Raw genomic sequence first — 21,008 nt, forward strand, 5'->3', positions numbered from 1 at the left:
ATTCCACTGTCTATAATCAGCATATGTCTAGCTCAGATGAAGACACCTCCACTGTGGGTACCAAAAATGAACTTCTATTTTGGCAGAGGGAATCCGGAATCAGTGTAAGTGGAAAATATATTTTATCACTGACAAAAATTTCAAGCTAATTAAGTAACCAGCCCAGTTAATTTTCAAAATCTGATATTACAAACTTTTCATTCAAATGAACAGAGAACAGTGTGCTTTTGTTACTTTTTTAAAGCAAATTTTAATAATTTTATTAAGAGTATCATTCATCTAATATCATACTATGAGAGAACTACTAATGAGGTCCCAGCTCCAACAGCAGCTCTTTCTGTGAGCCTCAACAGGTTACAGCTTCACTGCCTATTAGCATTCCTAACTGAGGATAAGAATTGTTCCTTCCATTTTTATTTATTAAAAAAAAATATTGAAGAAAAACCCTATGCATACAGCTCACAAATGGAGAATTATCCAATAACTTACATGTTATATATGTCACATTCTTAAATATGTGTATATGTGACTAAAACATCCCCCAATTATTCAATTTCTCAGCATGACAGTAATAGTTACAGAGTAAAGATAATTAATAAGGTCTCATATCAATTAATTTTTTAAGAGACTTTCAGCCAAATCGTCCCTGCTTACACAAGTAGTCAGCTAAATGTAATGACATTACAGCTGGAGTGTATAGGATTAGAATGATTTGATGCTCTGATTAATACACATCTGTTACATGCAGTGTTTAGCCAATATGTATTACTGTATTTTGTTGTTGCTGTCATTCAATGCTTCCTGAGCTAAGCAAAGCGCATAACTATAAGCAAAGCTAAATCAATACCTATTTTATAAGGGCAGAGAAAAGGTATTATTAAACTAGAAATACAGCTTCAGAGATCTCAGCAGTGAGAACTGGAAGTTTCCACTCTATTTTCAAGGTCACTTAACACTACCATTCATTCAAACCCCACAAAGCTTTCTTTGGCATATGAAATACACTTAACATTTCCTCTTCTTCATAGAAGAAAAAAAATCAGTGATTTTAATACATTTCCTAAAAAGTATGCCCACATAAGCATATGCTATGCAAGGGAAGACCAGAGCTGGAATCTTCTGGGAATACATATAAACATAAGGAATTACCATCAGAGGTTTATGATATACCAATAGTACTTGCATAGTCCTTCTGCTTTTGACTACTGGTACTGACTATTGCCATTTACTTACCTCCTTGTCTACAGATCCAAGGAGCTTTCACAAATTTACATCATAAATCTTCCTATACAAGAAATGCATATATTTTCTTTCTTATGCAGTGTACTTACCTAATCCTTTAGGAGTAATTCCACTGCTATCAGCAGGATTAACCACCCAGTAGTAGTATTTCAGCGTGTGCATTAACTGCAGTACTGTTCCTACTCTGCGTATAGTGTTATAGATCGTAGCAGTTCCAATGAATTCAGCTGACAAGTAGGTATACAAAGACAGCTGCACCTGAAGAATGAAATAGTTACCCACATAAACTTAAATTCTGTATTAGTAACCTTAACTTGTAAGTTTTTTTAGGATTTACTTTGGACATGACATAAAAAGCTAAAAATTAATTACAACTTTAGTTAGGGCAGGGACTGGACTGATACCTGGAATGACCTTGAGAGGTCCCTTCCTAACTAAATTCTCTGATTCTATGATTTAGGTGATGATAAATGTACTGGTTTGCTTTCTATTCTGTCTTTTTATACTAGAAGTATATATTTTCAGATTTTAGGACATGCCTCTTTTCATTTTGGTCCACATTCCTCAACTGTGATTACTTAGGAAAACAAATAATTTCTTATCACCAGAGATAAGCAATAACTTTTTATAGTTTTTATCAAACCAGAACACATAATTTAAATTAAAATGAAAGCTTATGTGAATGTGTAACAAGAGATATCTCACCTTTTGCTTACAATTAAAAATACGTACCTTTATGCTTAATCTTTAGGAAAACAATGTAATGCAACCACTGAAAAAGGGACTGGGTTTCTAGAAACACTCTTTTAACAGAATTATCCAGAACCTTAAGCAAAAATGTAAATGCTTTTAGGAACTTATAAAAGACACTGGAGAATATAGTTAAGCAGGCTTAATGATCTAAAAAATCTTTGCTATTACCATGTTTTAAAACAAAAAAATTAAAAACCTAAGTACTGTGGTATAAAAGAACATTAGTATTTCACTTCATTGTAGGAGAGTCGTAATGTCATTCAAGTGTACAATTACCTTTGCAGGGGTATGTATCCAGATAGCAGGATTAAAAAGGATGTGATCACATAATTGCTTCAGTAGAGGTGCTCCATGAGACAATCCATCCAAATATTTTGCAAATGACAAGAATTGTTCCAGAACTGCTCTGGTTATATGAACTCTAGATGACTGGGGAAAAATAATCAGAAAGAACAAAGATAAACCTTCTTCCTTAATATACTTATAGGAGAAATATGAAGTTACATTTTCACCAGGCTCATCTTTACTAAATACATGCAAAGTTGTATGTTTTTATGTCACTGAATATGAAAGGAAAGTAAGAAAAAATTATCAGCAACTTATTCTTTCTAATAGTATTCATTTCTAATGGCTACATTTAACAGGTTAAAAATAATCATCAATAACTGAGGTTAAATCCTTTCTTTTTTCTTTCTTTTTTTTTTTTTTTTTTTTTTTGCTTTCTTTATTTTTATTTTATTATAAACCAGCCAGGATTCTACATTTCCAGCACAGTGCCTTGAGAATTTCATCTGAAGTCCTTAACTCATTCTTCAGTTAATTATGCGTCTTGCTGAAACTGTATGTGAATACACATTACAGGTAGACTTGCTTTTGTTTCATAAACATAAGTAGGTATTTGAAGGAGTTGAGTTCAAGGTTTCCTCAAATTTCAAGAGAGTCCTTCAGTTTCATAGCATGTGCTGTAAAATCACTCTTGAGACCTGCTCCTATGCAGTAACATGACATGCGGACTTTGACTTCTTTATATACTAAGTTAACAAAAGTTAATAGGAAAAACCACTAAACATCCTTCCCCTTGCATTCTCTACAAAATGTTCCAATTACTTTTAATGCTGTAAGTACAGTCTGGGACTATGCAGATTTGTTATTTTTAGAAGTGAAGTCCATTTGTCAGTAATACAAGTTCAGCGTGGATGCTGAGTTTCCTTTGGCTTGTACATCACAATTCACAATAAATAGTTTGCAACTAGTAAAACCAAAAATTTTATTTTGAAGTCCAAGCCGGAAAAAAAAAGCCTTCTGTCCTCTCTGAAGTATTTGATCACATGAAAATGAACAACAGATAATTTACAAATAATAAAATTGAGCCTTGCTAGGAAACAAAAGGATTTTTTCCTGCCGTGTGTGCCAACTGAATATAAGCATATACTGAAAAAATAAAATGCATCCTTTTGAAAAACTGCAGCTAAGGAGAATACAGCATAAAAACCCCAGAAAACAGCATATGCTGTAAGAATTATGTTGTGACAGAAATCAATCAAAATCCTTTAAATATTCACATACCCCGAGTTTAATGATTGCAGCAGGTGTTAATTAGAATAGTATGCAAACTTTTTTTTAAATTCCATGTACAACATTCTAAATTAATGTATTCAATGTGCATAAACCATAGTGCTCTATTCAAGAGAAAGGGGTGCATACTCAAGAGAAAGTGAGCCCCCATGAGGGCTCACTAGCCTGCCTGTATATAACTTACAGAATTAGAGCTAACAGCTTTGTAAATTCATTCTAGTTATGTCACAGGAAAACCCACCACTGGAAAAAAAAAAAAAAAAAAAAAAAACCACCAAAAAAACCAAACCACCTTAGACTAGTTCGTTGACATTCTAAATCACACTTGCTTAGTACAGAAAATATAGAAACAAATAATCTGCTTTTAGGTATTACTTCAGTGAAGGTAAATTCTTATGGTAGAAAGGCTTTATTTTCCTCACTGAAAATAACATTTTCAGCAGGAGCTGAATGAGAGAAATTATTTATCGTTCTTCTTCAAAATTCAGTACATTTTTAAAGGTGAGATTATCGTTACTTAATTTTTACCATCAGACAACACAAAGCTCTGGTCATAAATTTTTCTCAAATGATTGTTATACTGACCACATGCTAATGAAAAATACAGTAGCAGACTTTCAAGAATGTCAGAGCCATAAGATTCAATCGCAAGAGTATTACTATCTTAGTACAGCTGACAGTAGTTTGTTTTCAGATTATTAAATCACAGTAACAGGGTTTTGTGAGGGCTTTGGGCCAGGAGGCAGGTAATGTTCCTCAGACAAGCATGTGAACTGAACCTCAGTTTTGTTATAACTGCTCATCATGTCTGAAAACAAGCAAGTAAAAGGAATGCCCCTTGCGACTGTTTCTTTCAGAAATGAAATTATTTTAGTGTTTTGCTTCTTCAAAACACAGAGCAACTATTTCAACAATTTCAGAACTGAGCCACAGAGGATTAACTTAATTTTTATTAATGTACACAAAAAAAGAAATTTAAACCTAAATTATAACATGTCTGTGATATGCTTGTACAAACTGGGAACAAGTGAACTTTCCTAAATGAGAGTTTGGGGGACAGAGAGTGGAGAAACACAAATGAAAATATATTAAAGTGATTCACAAACAGATCTAGAGTAAAAGCATAAATTAGACAAACCGGATCAACTCCAGAAAACTGATTCTTTGAATATTGGCATCTAATAATAAGGAAGATGAAAAGACTCCTGTAGACAATCTGTAAGTATTACAAATCGAAAATATTTTATATCACAAATATATTTTATTCCACCAGTCCTCTGAGTTAAGTGATTGAAAATATCACAATGACAGTTAAAATACTAAGAACAAAGATTAAAAAAACCTCCAAACATACCTTTTCAAGGAGGTAGCCAATGACTAGAAAGCCTTTTCCACCAAGCATTTGTTCTTGCATGGCTACTGAACTCTTAAGAAGCTCAACCAAGAAAGCCAATAGGGTAGCACTGCACATAAAGAACAAGCATTTTTTCAGATTACAAATGTAGAAAAACCAATCTGTTACATTCTGAATATTCACCAGCTATTAAGTGAACAGAAACAGACTTAAAGTGGTGACCAATTCCTTGAAATAACACAAATCTTACTTTTTCTGTTGACAAATTTCTTTAATGATTATTCACATATTACAACCGTAGGAGTGGGAATTCATATTCAAACAGAAGTGCAAAATCATTTTGTCAGCTCTCATGATTTGAACAGGGCTATCCCAGGTTTTAAATATCCAGTCCTGCAGCTTATAGTTCCAGCCAAAGGTTTTGCAGTTGGAAGAGGCAGGAGATGATGAGTGGGATACAGCTGACAGTGCTAGAATGATGCAGGCAGGGGCCATGTCAACCGTTTTACCATCCAGCCTATCTATGCTAAACAGCAAAATTTGCAGCCACTAGGTATATCATCATTCCACACTTTCAATCCCTAGAGTTATTACTACCATAGAAATGAGGCATAACATGGCTGAACATGCATGTAGGCAATGATGCCCACCACAAACCACAGTGGAACAGCAGAGTGGAGAGCTTCCTTCATAGTTTCTCCAAACCAAATATGAGAATAATATCTAGGCCTGACCAATAAAGGTTGAGAATCACTTTCATCCAGTTAGGAAAGAACAAAGACTCCAGAGGCCACATGGAAATCACCCAGCAGCCCATGCCAGCAGTATCTGTAAGTGAGGTGTTCAGAAGGCACAGGGAGGGGGAAAAAAAAAGTGTTCAGAAAAGGCTACAGTTTAGAAACAGAAGGTATATGAAAGACTTAAGTGGACAGACTTGACAAGAAAATGAAACTATGTTATGAAAGCCAACAGCGGAAACGTACAACAGATCAATGCAGCAAAGCAAAACCAAAAGTCACGATCAACTCTTGGGTGGTAAGTGGGAAACAAAAATACGCTCATCTGTTGCTGAAAGACACAGAGGAAAGGCAGAAAGAAAAAAACCCACCACATTTATGACAGAAATGAAATATTTAAAATGATTTTTCAAATATCTCCAAAAGGTAGATGACAGAATGCATTATACTGCATATAAAATGCTTACATAAAGTCATTATTCCTTTTCTAAAAATAAAATAGGTGTAACAGTTCCTAGCTCTACAGACATATATCTTCAACCATGAAAGTTCTCACACAGGTGGTGGGTGCAGGCAAGGGTGAAAACTGTGGCTTTTGCAGCTATGGAAAAATGAATTAAAGGAAACGTCCAACCTGCATTTTATAAATTTCAACTTTATTTACAGTATCTACTCAGCTAAAGGTTCACTTGCTCTCCAACTACAATCTTTTACTTTGAAATAAATGTTGAGATTGGTTAATCCATGCCAGCACCAAAAAATAATCAATGTGCTGAGGAAAACAAGATTTATTCTATTTGGTGAACAAGGCTGCCATGCGAAAAGTACACAGTGTAGGCAAAGTACATGCTGTGAACATGAAATAGTGCCTTGTCTTGCTTCATTGTTGAATGGTCACAATAATCAGTCTCAAATCACAAAGAGAATGCTTCACAGAGTGTCAGCATTAAAAGAACACAGATAATATCCATTTACAGTACTCCAAAGCTTTTATCAAAACAGCCTGTCAAGCTGTCACATCAATTTCAAACCAGGTTATATGCATCAATTTTTTCTTACCCTGACTGAAAGTTTCTATTGTATTTGTCATCTAAAATAAGATACTCATCATTTTTGCTACATGACAACCCATAAGAAGCTCATGTAAAGGATTGAAGATTTATATTTAAAAACTTTTTTAAAAAAATTGAATAGGTCAAAGAAAATTCCATATAGATACCCTTTATGAGTAACCTTATGACTTAGGAGGACAATCAATTATGCATAAAGTTAAGAAACAGCATACATCTTTGCAGGATTATGACCTAAATGACAATAATAAATACTATTAATATTGTATTGAAAAGTCAAAAAACATTCTTAAAATGGATTTTAAAAGATTGTTGTAGCATGAACATGGCACCAGACTTAAGCTTAAAAGGTTCTACTTCCACTTCTATAAGCGATTTATCAAAAGCCCTTTTCTTTGTATTGCAGTTTATTTGTCCATTCTATGAACTCAGATGGAAACTCATGGGCTGGAGTTATTCTTATCTCATATTAATACAACCTCTATGCAATTGTTAGAAATTCTGATAGGACTCTGGATAATAGAAGACACGATGACATCATAACAATAAAGATTTTTCTCTCCTTTTAAGAACACATAAAACACACCCGTCAACTCAGAAATAATCACTGGCTAGTTAATATTTAACCATGCCGCAGAAACAGAAACATACAAGCTGGTTCTATGCAAGAAAGACTGAATCAACAAAGTTTACTAATTCAGATCCAGATAGAGCCCAACTATCACTTTTTAGATATTAACCATCTTTATGCGGGGTATAGCTGAACTAATTAATCCTGTCTGCCCCTATTAGCTCTGCACAGATCTACCTCAGCTGTCACTGCAAAGTGAGGCCAATGTTTCTAGTTCCAGGAAAACATATTAATTCAGCCAGTGACTTTGTGAATGAGCTATGCCTTTTCCTAAATCCAAAACAGCTTTTAGCATCTATTGAACCAGACACAAAGACACCACAAGCCAGCTCTGCAGTCAGCTCAGGTCTGCAAACAGTAACTCTAGCTTCTAATCCTTCTGCATTATCCAAGATTGACACCATAAATAACAGAGTTGACTGTAGCATATAGTAATTCAAATCTTGGAATAGCACACATGAATGAATCATTACACTTTACACCTTCCAACACCTAAAAAAATTCGAAGTACCAGAAAAAGCAGCAGTTAAGGAGAACCACCTGGCAGTCACATAGAGAGAGACACAATGAAGTTTGATGTGAATCTGTATAGGACCACAGTATTGATAGAAATTAGCACCATAATTAAATGTAACTAGCCGTTTGTCCGCATCGTTATGCAGGAAATGAAGTAATTAAAACATCTGTAATATTTTAACTGATAGAAAAATTGTAAAATTAAAATAGAAGTATTTTTAAAAATCTCACTGCACGTACAGTACTGAAGCTATTACTACCTGAAGATGATGATCAGAGACAGGGAGAAAACAGATTACATGCTTAGTCTGATTTTTTTCCAGAAATCTTGCTTTCACCTGTTTGAGGTAAAACTTTTCTGGAGGAGGAAGGAGGGAATGAAACTGCACAAAACACTGCTTTTACATGTTGTTCTCTATCTTACACAATTTATGCTACAGAGCATTCAACCTGCCGGAAAAGTCCCAATAGTTAACAATTTTCAAATAAGCTTTCTCAACCTCTTCAACTTCTCTTTCCTCACATGTTCAGACTGACCTCAAGCAAACATTTAAAAGTGTGTGTGTACACATATATACATATATATATATATAAAAATCCATACTGACATAATGGATCTTTTCACCTTAATATCGCATCCTAAGAATTTAGTCTTCTAGAGAACTGACTAATTTAGAGGACTGTATCCAGAACTTTTAACATATTTCTGAGGACAGTCAATTTATGTAGTTATTTTGGCAGCTGAAAATAAATTAAACATGAAGATTTTAAATATAAATTTTTTTATCAGCAGAACCAGGTTGCCAAAATTATGCTTTTAAAAACGTTGCTGTTGAAACAGGGGAAATAATATTGATTAGAAGACTGTCTTCTAAGATGAACAATTTTTCAAACAGAATTTAACAAACTTACCAGTAACTAAAATGCATCGGATTGCTGTAGGGCTCACATTAAACTTGCAAAATTCTGTGCACTGCCATACAAAATTTCTCTCCATTCTTGCCTATTTTCAACTCCCCTAGATACAAAGGCAAATATAAAGGATACTTCAGCCCATTCCTACATCTCCTCGATACCACACCCTGCCTAGAACAGATCAGTCTGTCTGCAGTGCAGCTAAGATACAGATACAAAATGGAAGTATATATGACAACCAACACTAAGTCAGACAGAATTAGGATTTCTACTGAAAATAGAATTAATTTCAGGACAAAATTTTTCCAGCAGTTTTCCATTATTAAGAAGTGGGAAAAAAAAGGCTGCAGATCAAAAAATAATGTGTTGCCAATGGTTATGATACTCCTTATTCTATAATATTGTAGAGACAGTTAGTCTCTAGAATACTGTTATGTAAAAAACTGAAGATTAATTACACTGTTACAGCATTGCCTGATTTTCCCCTTAAACATACATGTCCCTTGTGAAGACTTTACAAAAATATATTTTTATTGATAAATAAAACAGAAGCACAGAATTGGTGTTCACAGCATACACTGTCTGACTGGAAGATGTCCTTAAGTATCCTTTCAGGTCTATACATAACTATTATATTTGTGAAGTCCCTACCTTTATAATCCAGACAGTTATTCTTATGATGTGCACTGTGAAGTTATAAATACCATCTAGCTTATTTAATTTATCTAAATATATAAACAGAACTATTATGTTTCAGTAGCGCATCATTATGTTTCAACATTACATTTCAGTGTCACAATCTTCAGTCAACACTCATGCAATGTTACTCCTTAAATAAAAAATATACTACAAATATTCACAAAACCAATGGCTTCTGTAGATAAGTCTTCAAAATTCCAAAACATGACACTTCCTTCTTCATTAAAAATAAGAATAATCACACACATAAATAAATACTTCATTTTCACTGCCCATTTATATCTATGGTAATTTTAAAGAACCTTTTCATATTACACATAAAAGCAGCTCACAGTGGAAATCCCAGGACTATAAAGTCTACATGCTACGACAATCATTGAACAAGAAAGATCCACCTTTGTCAACTTCTAAATTGACTGGTAGTTCCCACTAAGCAAACAATTATTACTGTTTTGTGGAGCTAAAATACAGGACAATTTAGATAAACTACTCTTATGAAATGAGTTTCAATGGCTTCACTTACAAATGAAGCATCCTATGAGGAACATTAGTCATTTATTCAAATAAAGTCAGATAAATGCTTTGGAGGAATAAAGAAAACCCTAAAAGTCAAGAATTTGCACCACTAGGATACAAGTGAAATTTGTCTTGGTCTTTTTTTGTTGTTATTTATTTTTTTTAAAAAAAATCACTACATAGATCAATTTCTCTAGTCTACTATTTTCCATGACAATTTTCTCTGAAAAATTTACTTTAAGTTTCATCTTGGATTGTGTATTACAAAGTTATCTGGACTGTGCTTTACAAAAGGCACCTTTAATTACAGTAGGCATGTAGCTATAAAGATCTAAGCATGTTGATTAACAACAGATGATTTAACTTGAAGAGGCTATGTAAAAGAGAATGATACAGGTATTTGTTCTGTCTGATTATCTTTGGGAAGGATCCTTTATAAACTAATTCCATGTGTATTTCCAGCTTCTCCATAACAAGACAAAAGGACTTTATGATTAACTCCATCACAGGCTGTTAATATGACAACTTTTGAAAATCAATCTTAGTATAAACAGATAAAATGATATTAAGCAAAATCATATAACAACAATTAATGTTTTCTTTTTAAACAAAAATTTCCTAAGGTACTTGCCCCTTAACTTCAATTCAAAATGCAACAGTGGCTGTATTGAGATAAATAATAATAATTATTAGTATTGGTATTAGCATTAGTATTACTTCTCTTCATCTGCTGGCTGTCCATTACATCTCATTGTTAGCAAACAGTTTTAAATGAGTTTGGGTAATTCATGAAGTAATTTGTTATTTCATTAGAATATTTAAAAATGTTTCATACTATGGGCTTAGAAATCCTCAGAGAGAAGCACTAGCAATATATTAACAAGATATTTTGATTCACAGAATATGGGAGATGATATCCACTTCCTTACTTCATTCCTTCAGGAAGAAAATCAAAGAACAAAGGGTAAGCATGGATTTCAGAAACTGTTTTGACTGCACTTATGATAAAGGTTGGGAATGCAAAAAGGGATTTTCATCAAGGTTTATTCACTACTAAAGCATGAAATCAAACACTTGTGCATGTTTTAATGCAATCAATTGCTCTGCTGCTACATTACTAATTACTCATATTCATTCATTCATATTTATGTAGTCATGGCTGCTAAAGCCTGTGTGTCGCAAAGCTAAGAAGGGTTCCCCTAACCAGTCTGGAGGTAATATAAATTCAGAGCAGAAGAGACATGGACAGATGGTGGGGATGGAGAGGAAGCTCCCATGTGCTACAACAGCTCTCTAAAGTGCTTACTTAGCTTCCAGTTTAACTACCTTTTTTGTTTCTGTAAGCTTGTTGGAGAGAAAGGGGAAACTACTTCCTTCTTTTCCCTTCTCTACTTCTTTTTCTCATATGATGAGGACAGTAAGAAAAGACTATTAAACAAGTTTCATCCAAACTGATGCCACTAAACACAAGTCTCATGAATAGGTATTGCGTGGGAGAACTAGAGGCAAGTCATTAGACACCTCTGCTTACAGACAACATTTTGGAATACAGACTCCAGTCATAAATTAGCCACCCTTAATAGTTCCTGGATCTTCTGGAGTATGTAGAGGTATCACAGTTTGGAAGTTTGCAAAGGATTTCAACCACAGGACACAGTGACTGTATTTTCATTATAAACTATTGCCCAGGCAGTCTGATTTGGCAAGTCACATTCCTGCTGTCACAGTTTGTTAAGATTCCAGTACAACTGATTTCATCTGAGCACTGCTAGGTTATATTAGAGATGTGAAATTTTGGGTGCGATATTGAGCCTTCTTCCCTTCAAAATGCATGAGGGTTATCAGCACCCAACTCTGCAAACTCTAAATTGTAGACTGGAGGCAGCGATGGACTGGGACCTTAGCTCTCCATTACAGGCATGAAAGGAAATGCAATGACCTTGGAATGGATGACTTTTGTACTTACTCTCAATTTTAAATACCTGCGCCACCTGTGGCAAACAAGAAAATTCTTGAAAGACACTAGGAGAGGACAGGTTAGGTAGGTAGGATACACTTGGCATTCATCTTATTTGCTACCATGATATTCAATTAAACAAATGACATTATTAAGAATTATTGGAAACTCACAGATTTTTCATATTAAGCTAATAAAAAAATCAAGACATCAAAATGTACTTCCAGCAAGCTGTGTTATTTCCTATCTGTGGAAACTGATAGGAAAATTGTCTACTTCCTATCAAACTATTAATCTATCAAGAAATAGATGCAGCAACACTACTAGTTACAGACAGGAACCCAAAAAGTCACCATCTGAATATAAAAAATACTAATAAAATGAGTACAAGATATTAACCGATCAAAGCAAAACACACAAAACTTTTATAGGAAAAGATGAAGAACGGGAGTTGAAATATTATTCTTGCCCACCTCACCAATGTTTCCATTTCACGGATTTACAATAGGTGGGCAATATACTCTGTAACAGGGCTACCTATATTAAAGAGTGAAAATAATACTGACTGAATAATAATAACCTGACTGAAAAGATGCCTATGTTTACTTTGCTACAAATTTTAGGTGGGTATATATATCACCTTTAAGAAAGTTAAGGTGGACCTAGGCATTGCATTTATTTAGTATGATAAACAGTAAAAGTATTTTCAATCTTTATTGTATAGTGTATGTGATCTAGCAAATCCAGTTAGTAATTTATAGAATAAGTATATAAAATAATTTTTTGAATTATTTAATCTATTTAAGCAAACAGCCACAACTCCTTCTACTTTCAACTATCTTCCCAATATGGTACAGTCCCAAAGGAATTCAAAACCATACACAAGAGACTGTAAGTGAACAAATCAAGTCCATCCTATCATGTTGCCCATATAGTATAATCAAAGGTAACAACAATAGTATCATAACAGAAAAAAACACTGTATGGAGTTTGCATGGCAAAGTTTTGGTAGCGAGGGGCCTATAGGGATGGTTTCTGTGAGAAGCTGCTAGAAGCTACTACGTCCGACCAAATCAATGCCAGCCAGCTCCAAGACGGACCTGCCGCTGGCCAAGGCTGAGCCCATCAGCGATGGTGGTAGTGCCTCTGGGATAACATATTTAAGAAACAGGGACACAAAAAAAAATGCGCAACAGCAATTGCAGCCAAAGAGAAGAGTGAGAATATGTGAGAGAAACAACTCTGCAGACACCAAGGTGCACTGCTCAGATGGAGGAGGTAGAGAAAATTGGGAGTGAAGTTAAGCCCAGGAAGAAGGGAGGGGTGGGGGGGGAGGTGGTTTTAAGATTTGGTTTTATTTTCTCATTATCCTATTCCGATTTGATTGGTAATAAATTAAACTAATTTCCCCAAGTCAAGTCTGTTTGCCCGTGATGGTAACTGCTGAATGATCTTGTCCTTATCTCAACTCACAAGTCTTTCATTCTATTTTCTCTCCCTCGTCCAGCTGAGGAGGGGGAGTGATAGAATGGCTTTGGTAGGTACTTGGCATCCAGTCAGGGCACCACAAGCACTCTATATTTCTTTTTGTTACATAAACATCTTATTGACCTAAACTGCTAAATTTTCCATACTATCCGGAGTACTGAAAAGCAGGATGAAACTAACAGTCTTGGCAGCTGAGGGACCACCCACCTGAATAGCAGGTGCATCACGTAATCTAAGAAAACATACTTTTTTGCCTCAGTCTTTACTGGAAAGTGCTCCAGCCACACTGCCCAAGACACAGAAGGCAAAGGCAGGGACTGGGAGAATGAAGAACCACCCACTGTAGGAGAAGATCAGGTTTGAGACCATCTAAGGATCCTGAAGGTGCACAAGTCCATGGGACCTGATGAGATGCATCCGCAGGTCCTGAGGGAACTGGCAGATGAAGTGGCTAAGACACTATCCACCATAACTGAGAAGTTGTGGCAGTCCAGTGAAGTTCCCACAGACTGGAAAAGGGAAAATAAAATCCCCATTTTTAAAAAGGGAAGAAAGGAAGACCCAGGGAACTACAGGCCAGCCAGTCTCTCCTCTGTGCCTGGCAAGATCATGAAGTGCAGCCTCCTGGAAAATATGCTAAGGCACATGGAGGTTCTTGGTAACAGCCAACATGGCTTCACTAAGGGCAAATCATGCCTGACAAATTTGGTCGCCTTCTACAATGGTGTTACAACATTGGTGGATAAAGAGCAACTCACATCATCCACCTGGACTTGTGCAAAGCATTTGCCGCTGTCCTGCACGACATCCTTGTCTCCAAGTTGGAGAGACATGGATTTGATGGAGGGACTACTCTGTGGGTAAGGAGTTGGCTGGATGGTTGCACTCAGAGAATTACAGTCAATGGCTTGATGTCCAAGTGGAGAGCAGTGATGAGTGACATTCCTCAGGGTTCGGTATTGGGATTGGCTATGTTTAACATCTTTGTCAGTGACATGGGATTGAGTGCACCCTCAGCAAGCTGCTGATGACACCAAGCTGTGTGTTGCGGTCGACATGCGGGAGGGAAGAGATGCCATCCAGAGGGACCTTGACAGGCTTGAGAGGTGGGCCTGTGCAAACCTCATGAAGTTCAGCAAGGCCAAGTGCAAGGTCCTGCATATGAGTCAAGGCAATCCCATGCACAAATACAGGCCGGGCAATGAGTGGATGGAGAGCAGCCCTGCGGAGAAGGACTTGGGGGTATTGGTAGATGGAAAACTGACTATGAGCCAGCAATGTGTGCTTGCAGCTCAGAAAGCCAGCCATATCCTGGGCTGCATCAAGAGAATTGTGACCAAAAGGTTGAGGGGGGTGATTCTTCCCCTCTACTCTGCTCTCGTGAGACCCAACCTGGAGTACTGTGTTCAGCTCTGAGGCCCCCAACATAATGACATGGACCTGCTCGAGCAAATCCACAGAAGGGCCGTGAACATGGTCAGGGGGTTGGAGCATCTGCCTTATGACAACAGGCTGAATGAGTTCATGTTGTTCAGTCTGGAAAAGAGAAGGCTCCAAGGAGACCCTATAGTAGCCTTCCAGCACTTAAAGGAGGCCTACAGGAAAGGTGGGGAGGGAGTTTTTATCAGGGACTGTAGTGATAGGAGAAGGGGTAACAGTTTTAAGCTGAAAGAGTATAGATTTAAATTAGCTATTAAGTAGAAATTCTTTGCTGTGAGGGTGCTGACGCACTGGAACAGGTTGCCCAGAAAAGCTGTGGCTGCCCCCTCCCTGGAAGTGTTAAGGCCAGGTTGGACGAGGCTTTGAGCATCCTGATCTAGTGGAAGGTGTCCCTGCCCATGGCAGGGAGGTTGGAACTAGATGATCTTTAGGGTCCCTTCCAAACCAAATCATTCTGTGATGATTCTATTAATTTAGAAGATTAAAATTTTAAGTGGAACATGACGTTTAAAAAACAAAGTGTTCTCTCATGGTCCTGTTAACAAACCCCTTCTAATATTAAAAAAAAAGAAACTAAATAATTGAGAACCTTGATTTTGGAATGTGCAGGAGAGAAGGAGGTGAGAAGGATTCAGAAAAGTAGTCTGGATACCTAGGACACTTACACTGGGATAATCAAGCTATTTATACTTCCCAGCTCTCAAGAACACATTAAGACAAAAGGCAGCACAGCTATTCAAGGGACAACTTCTTAGTGCCCCCAGTTGGCTACCAGAAAGAAATAAATTCTATAGGCATAGTAATCCTTTACAAACATAACTGTCTACTGTCTTCAAGCATCATCTGGACCTTTTTTTTTTTTGGCAAAGTGATATAAACATTATCTGCTTACAAAAATACATGTATTGTAACAGCTGAATGCAGCCTTTGCTGCTGTTGCAGATATATTTCATAGGTAAGAAGGGTATAAACAAGTATCAGATACAATTCAACAACTGCATTTTGGAAAGGTACAAATAAAGAGAGAATAGTCTGAAAAACAAGGGGAAAGAAGGGAAAGACTCAGTAAGTCTAATTTTTCCTTTATTCCACTCTACAAATGAATCTTAAATGTATCCCTATTTTTCATGTTTAGCCCCTTTTCCCCATTATCTCCTTTCTTCGCCAGAAGAAATCTTTTATTCCTTTATTTGCCTACTTCCTTTCTCACTTAAACTATTATTTTTCTCAGTATCTACATCCTATTAAATATAAGAAAAATAATGCACATACACCAAAACCATGGCAATTCGATGTTTAAGTTATATCTCATCAAGCAGCCATGGGCTTAAAAATCTTTTGAATATGTTTTTCAGTTAGGATCACATCTTCTATTATGCATTTGTAGAATCATATAGCATAATGAATTACAGATCTCTTTTTAGAATATAATCTAATTATAGGAGAAGAGCATTGATTTATTCAAGAACAACTTTTTTCTTCCTACTTAGAGTTCAACTAACTCCAGAAATGTTCTGTACATTTTAAATTGAACTTTATGAATGTTCTCACTCACTGGAAAGACCACACACTTGGGAAGAATTAGTCTTTATCTCGATTTATAAAACTTACATTATATTAGCTCTCCATTTTTAAACAGACCTAGTTACAGCTTTATCACCTATTACAGACTCAGCTCATTAATGAATTTAACATGTATTTTATTCATATCTATGGACACATACACACATAATCTTCCTTAAATTTGAATAAAGCATTTTTGCCTATTGTCCAGTAAATAAAAACATACAGGGATACTTTTTTTTTCTAAAATTATTTCAAAGCAGCATTGTTTTTTCTATTTCCCTTACTTCACAATACTTCAATGCAAAGTACATACTGGAAAACAGACTGTGAAAACAGTAAGTATCCCACATGAGCCAATACACAACCAGCTTTTCTGTCTTTACTACGGAATGAAATAATTTGCATCACTCTACTGCTTGGAAGTAAAATTCATTATTCTTAAGAGTGGTATTGCTTCTAACATTTTACTGAAATACTCTTATGAAATACATTAACTTTTCACACTATGGAAACAAATAAAAACCAGCATCCATCTTAACTACATATATTTGGGTGACCTAAGGGAGAAAAAGACGACTGACAAAATTTCACCAAATTTATTAACTTCTTAAATTAGATTGAGACAAGTGATCTTTCATGAGAAATTATACCAATGTATCACTTTCAGTTAAATCTTTCAAAATTGTAAGCAATTTAATTATTTTTCAGTTAACTAACTTATTACTGAACTATCTAATTCAACAGGAAATATCCAAAATAATAGCAGAGTTTTCTAAGTAGGAAAATAAGCCATGTACTGAGAATTAAGCACCTACTTTATAAATTTATTCAAATACAAAAGTCAGTTTATGCTGCCCCTAAACACTGTTTTCTAGCAGGTTTTGGTTACATATCATCCTACAGGGAAACACCATACCAGTTCTTCAGCATTACCTTTTCAGTTTTGTTACCTCCAAAGGTTTAGGCCACACACTTTGTTCTGACAAGTTTAGACACTGTGTTGCCACTAGAATAGGAGACTGCCCTGACAAGCAGGTGGCAAGAATCTTTGCAAAAATAACTGCAGGTGAACTAGCTTTGAACATGTCAGTGTGGGTACTGACAGATTCCTAAGCAGTCCTTTGCAGGCTACACATGGAAGCATTCATTTAACTTCTGTGCAGGTTTTTCAACCTAGGGGTTACTTCCATAATATCAGAGCAGAGACTTCATGTGCCCCTGTTTAAAGCTCTCTTGGTGTGTACCCAGCCACTGTTGAAACTGTAACATGGCCACATACCTCTATGACTTTCTGACCACTTATTAATATAGAGGGAGATATCTGCCCTTAAATTTTGAATGTTATTAAATAGGAATATAACATAGACTTTGAGAAAGTAAACAACATTGCATTGTCAAGTAAAAGCACATTGTTTTTTTCAGAATTTGCAAGAACTGTCACAAAACTATCCTTAAAAGACTCTAGAGTGATTTGAATTAATTATTTAATCCAATCAATTTTATGTCAGTTTCATCTGGAATCTCATCAGCTTAATACAATTTACACCTCTCTACAGTAAACTCATTTTTTAAAAACAGTATTACTTTCAAAGAAACAAGGGTAAAATGTGAGTCACAGCATTTACAAAAGAAAACAAAAGAAACATTCACACAACAAAAATGGAAATATTCTTAGTTTAATTTAGTTTTTATCTTGCTTAAAGGAGCTTACCAAACTGTTGTTTCCACCTGACTGTCGTGCAGCTGTCGATTGTCTAACTGGGCAAAGAGAGGAAAAAGAACTTGAATCCCTCCAATGGAATGAATTGCACTGTGAATGGAGTGGGTTACGATAGCTTTCACATCCTAAATTAATAAAATAAATAAAGAAAAGGAAAAACATCAGTTAGCCTCAATTTTAAAGGACAGTTACAAACATAACTTGAGAACACTTTAACACTGAATTGAGTGCAAACTAAATCAGACTTGTTTTGACTTAGTTTCATTACTTATGTTTCAGTTATAATATATACTTAAAGGCAAACATTAAACAGAAAAACTTCAGTATCGTGGCAAACTGTGCCTCATGGTATGATGTATATATTTCTTAATGAAGGAGTAATCGTCTTTTGCTCTATAAAGTGAGCAAAGAACAAACAGTTCAAGTCATAGGTATATTAAGAGCTGAAATAATACAAAATAATGTCTTTGTACACTAGCACACAAATCCTCTTATTATCCAAATGATGTTGAGCTAACAGTAATCACAGAACATCAAATTAGTAGCACAAACCTGAAGCATAAGAGCATGGGGGGAGTGTACAAAAATTGAAGGGTTTTCCTTTGGTGAGGATTCAAGGCATAGCTGAGCATCAGTAGCCTTTGCATTATAAGTAAAAGCAATGCTACTTGCAAGTTTACCATCATATAGCACTTGTTTATGATGCTCAGCCAGATGAATGTCACTCTCAGATTTAAATTTGAATGTGCTCTGAAAAAAAAACAAAACAAGTTTTACCATGTAAATATTTTAAACAAAATACTTGCCACAAAATGTGCAGAAAATACATTGGACTTGAGAGGGAATACAGAAACTGTTAAACTTTAATTTTCCAGTAGTTTAATGCTACTGAAGAATGAGACTTTTTTTTATTTACTCCACATCGACAAGTCAATATAACATTTGGTATTTTATGTAGCATAATTCCTCTCTGCTTTCAGCATCAGTGTTTCAGAAGTAATTATTTGGAAGAAATGTGTCACACTAAACAGCTATAAATATGTTAAAAAATTGAGCATGCAACGCATTAAAAATAAAGCACAAATGAAATACCTTGTATTTTACTTTATATAAACTCACTCAAATTAGAATATGAAACTGTATACCATTTTGATTAAAGGAATAGTTACTTTTAAACAGCATTAAAACTCATGCTTCATTAACAGTCAGAAGTATATATAAACAAGCTACTTACACTTAAAAAAAAATCCAAATAAAACTATAAATGCCATATTTCAAATTAATGATTCTCAAACTCAAAGCTTTTACAAAGGAAGATTGAAAATTTCTATTATTCTTAAATGTACTATGATTCATATCTGATCTAAAACTAGGTTCCTGGCAACACTGACAAATCAATCAAGCGCAAGAAGATAGATTTCTGCCTTTCTGCAAAGCATTGTCAGATTTACTTATAACTATTGCATGTAACAATCATTTGACAGTGGCAAAAAGACAACTAGTAGTAACACAGTGCTATACTGATAAAAGTAAAGCAAATTTGTTAGAAATGACCACCATATAATTAATGCAATATATATATATAATGTTATATTTTAAAATCTTTATTCAGTTTCAAATAATTTATTGTTGAGGTTAATTATGAATTATTTTTCTTGTTTTCACTGCATATAGCCATGATAATTCTCTTTATCCCTTTGGTCCCACCAAATCTTTCCTTCTTGCCCCTCCCCCCCCCCCCCCCCCTTCAGTAAGAAATCCGACATCATGAAAGTATTGAAAGTACTATCACTAGGGTTTTGGTTATCCAGGTGAAGCAACTTTGACATCTGGTACAAGCAGTGTGAGAGCATAAAGACAGCAAAAAAGAGCCTTAGATTTAACATATTCTATATATGGTATAAATATATACAGGATCCATAAAGAAGATTTAAAGGATAGTTGTCGTTCCTACATGAATGGCAGAGGGAACAGAGAGCTGAGAAATACTCCCGTACTGTCTTCTCCAGTAAAAGCAGCTGTGCTTGATCAGGACCACTACTTAAACATCAGCAGCTCTCCCCTTTCCTTTAGCAGCAAGAGTGTTGCTTTTTGATTTACCATTCACCCCATTTTGCTACTGTGATTCAGTGATTGTAAGTATAAATTATTTTATACTATATAATTGGCTTAAGCAAATTTGAATTTTCAAGAGTATTTTGTGTTTGTATGTGTGTGCATGAATGCATTTTTACTCCAACCTTTGTACATGACAAGAAGATTGATACTGTAGCACTGATCAAGACCAAACTCAGATGCAGCAACATATGGAATAATCTGATAACCCTCCCATACACATTTCAAAACAAGTTAAGAGGAGTGACACAGACTTGACAGGGCTATTAGGAGAGGGCTTTGTTGAAACATCCCTTTATAAACGGCACCAAACTCTGCTATCAGATGCATCTCTTCCTCCCACATTATCTTCCTTGCCCCACTATTCCGTGCTTATCAGCCCCTCAGGATCCCAGCTGAGACATGCTTCTCTCTTCTTTGCTGCCTGGGAATCAAGATGGGTAGCAGAAAAAGCACAGTGAGAGCAAGGATGATGCTCTCATTTCCTTTCTCTTTCTGCAGCCTCCAGCAGCTGAAAGCGTCAACATAGTAGGTAAAAGTCCTGTTCAGCAACTGAAAGACTCAAAATGAACATGCTTTATTACAGATAAAACCTGGGAATGCAAATACTGAATTCTACTATGTTTCTACTAAATATAATTTAAAATTTCAAGACACTTTATGGATGAATCCAGGAAGACTTAACAGGGAACAGGCAAATCGCATAGTTCTACT

General features: G+C 35.5%; 1 protein-coding gene across 9 annotated transcripts in view; it reads right to left on the minus strand.

Moving 5' to 3' along the window:
- NBEA (neurobeachin) overlaps window positions 1-21,008 on the minus strand; it is a 514,689-nt gene that overhangs the window by 365,845 nt on the left and 127,836 nt on the right. For all 9 annotated transcript variants that reach the window (XM_074815844.1, XM_074815841.1, XM_074815846.1 and 6 more), the window contains exons 9-13: window positions 18,732-18,929; window positions 18,171-18,304; window positions 4,925-5,033; window positions 2,272-2,424; window positions 1,332-1,500 (exon numbers count right to left, since the gene is read on the minus strand). In XM_074815844.1, coding sequence (XP_074671945.1) covers window positions 1,332-1,500; window positions 2,272-2,424; window positions 4,925-5,033; window positions 18,171-18,304; window positions 18,732-18,929 — 763 coding nt within the window. The remainder of the gene's footprint in view (window positions 1-1,331; window positions 1,501-2,271; window positions 2,425-4,924; window positions 5,034-18,170; window positions 18,305-18,731; window positions 18,930-21,008) is intronic.

This window comes from Strix aluco, chromosome 2, assembly GCF_031877795.1.
Source record: "Strix aluco isolate bStrAlu1 chromosome 2, bStrAlu1.hap1, whole genome shotgun sequence".
NCBI lineage: Eukaryota > Metazoa > Chordata > Aves > Strigiformes > Strigidae > Strix > Strix aluco.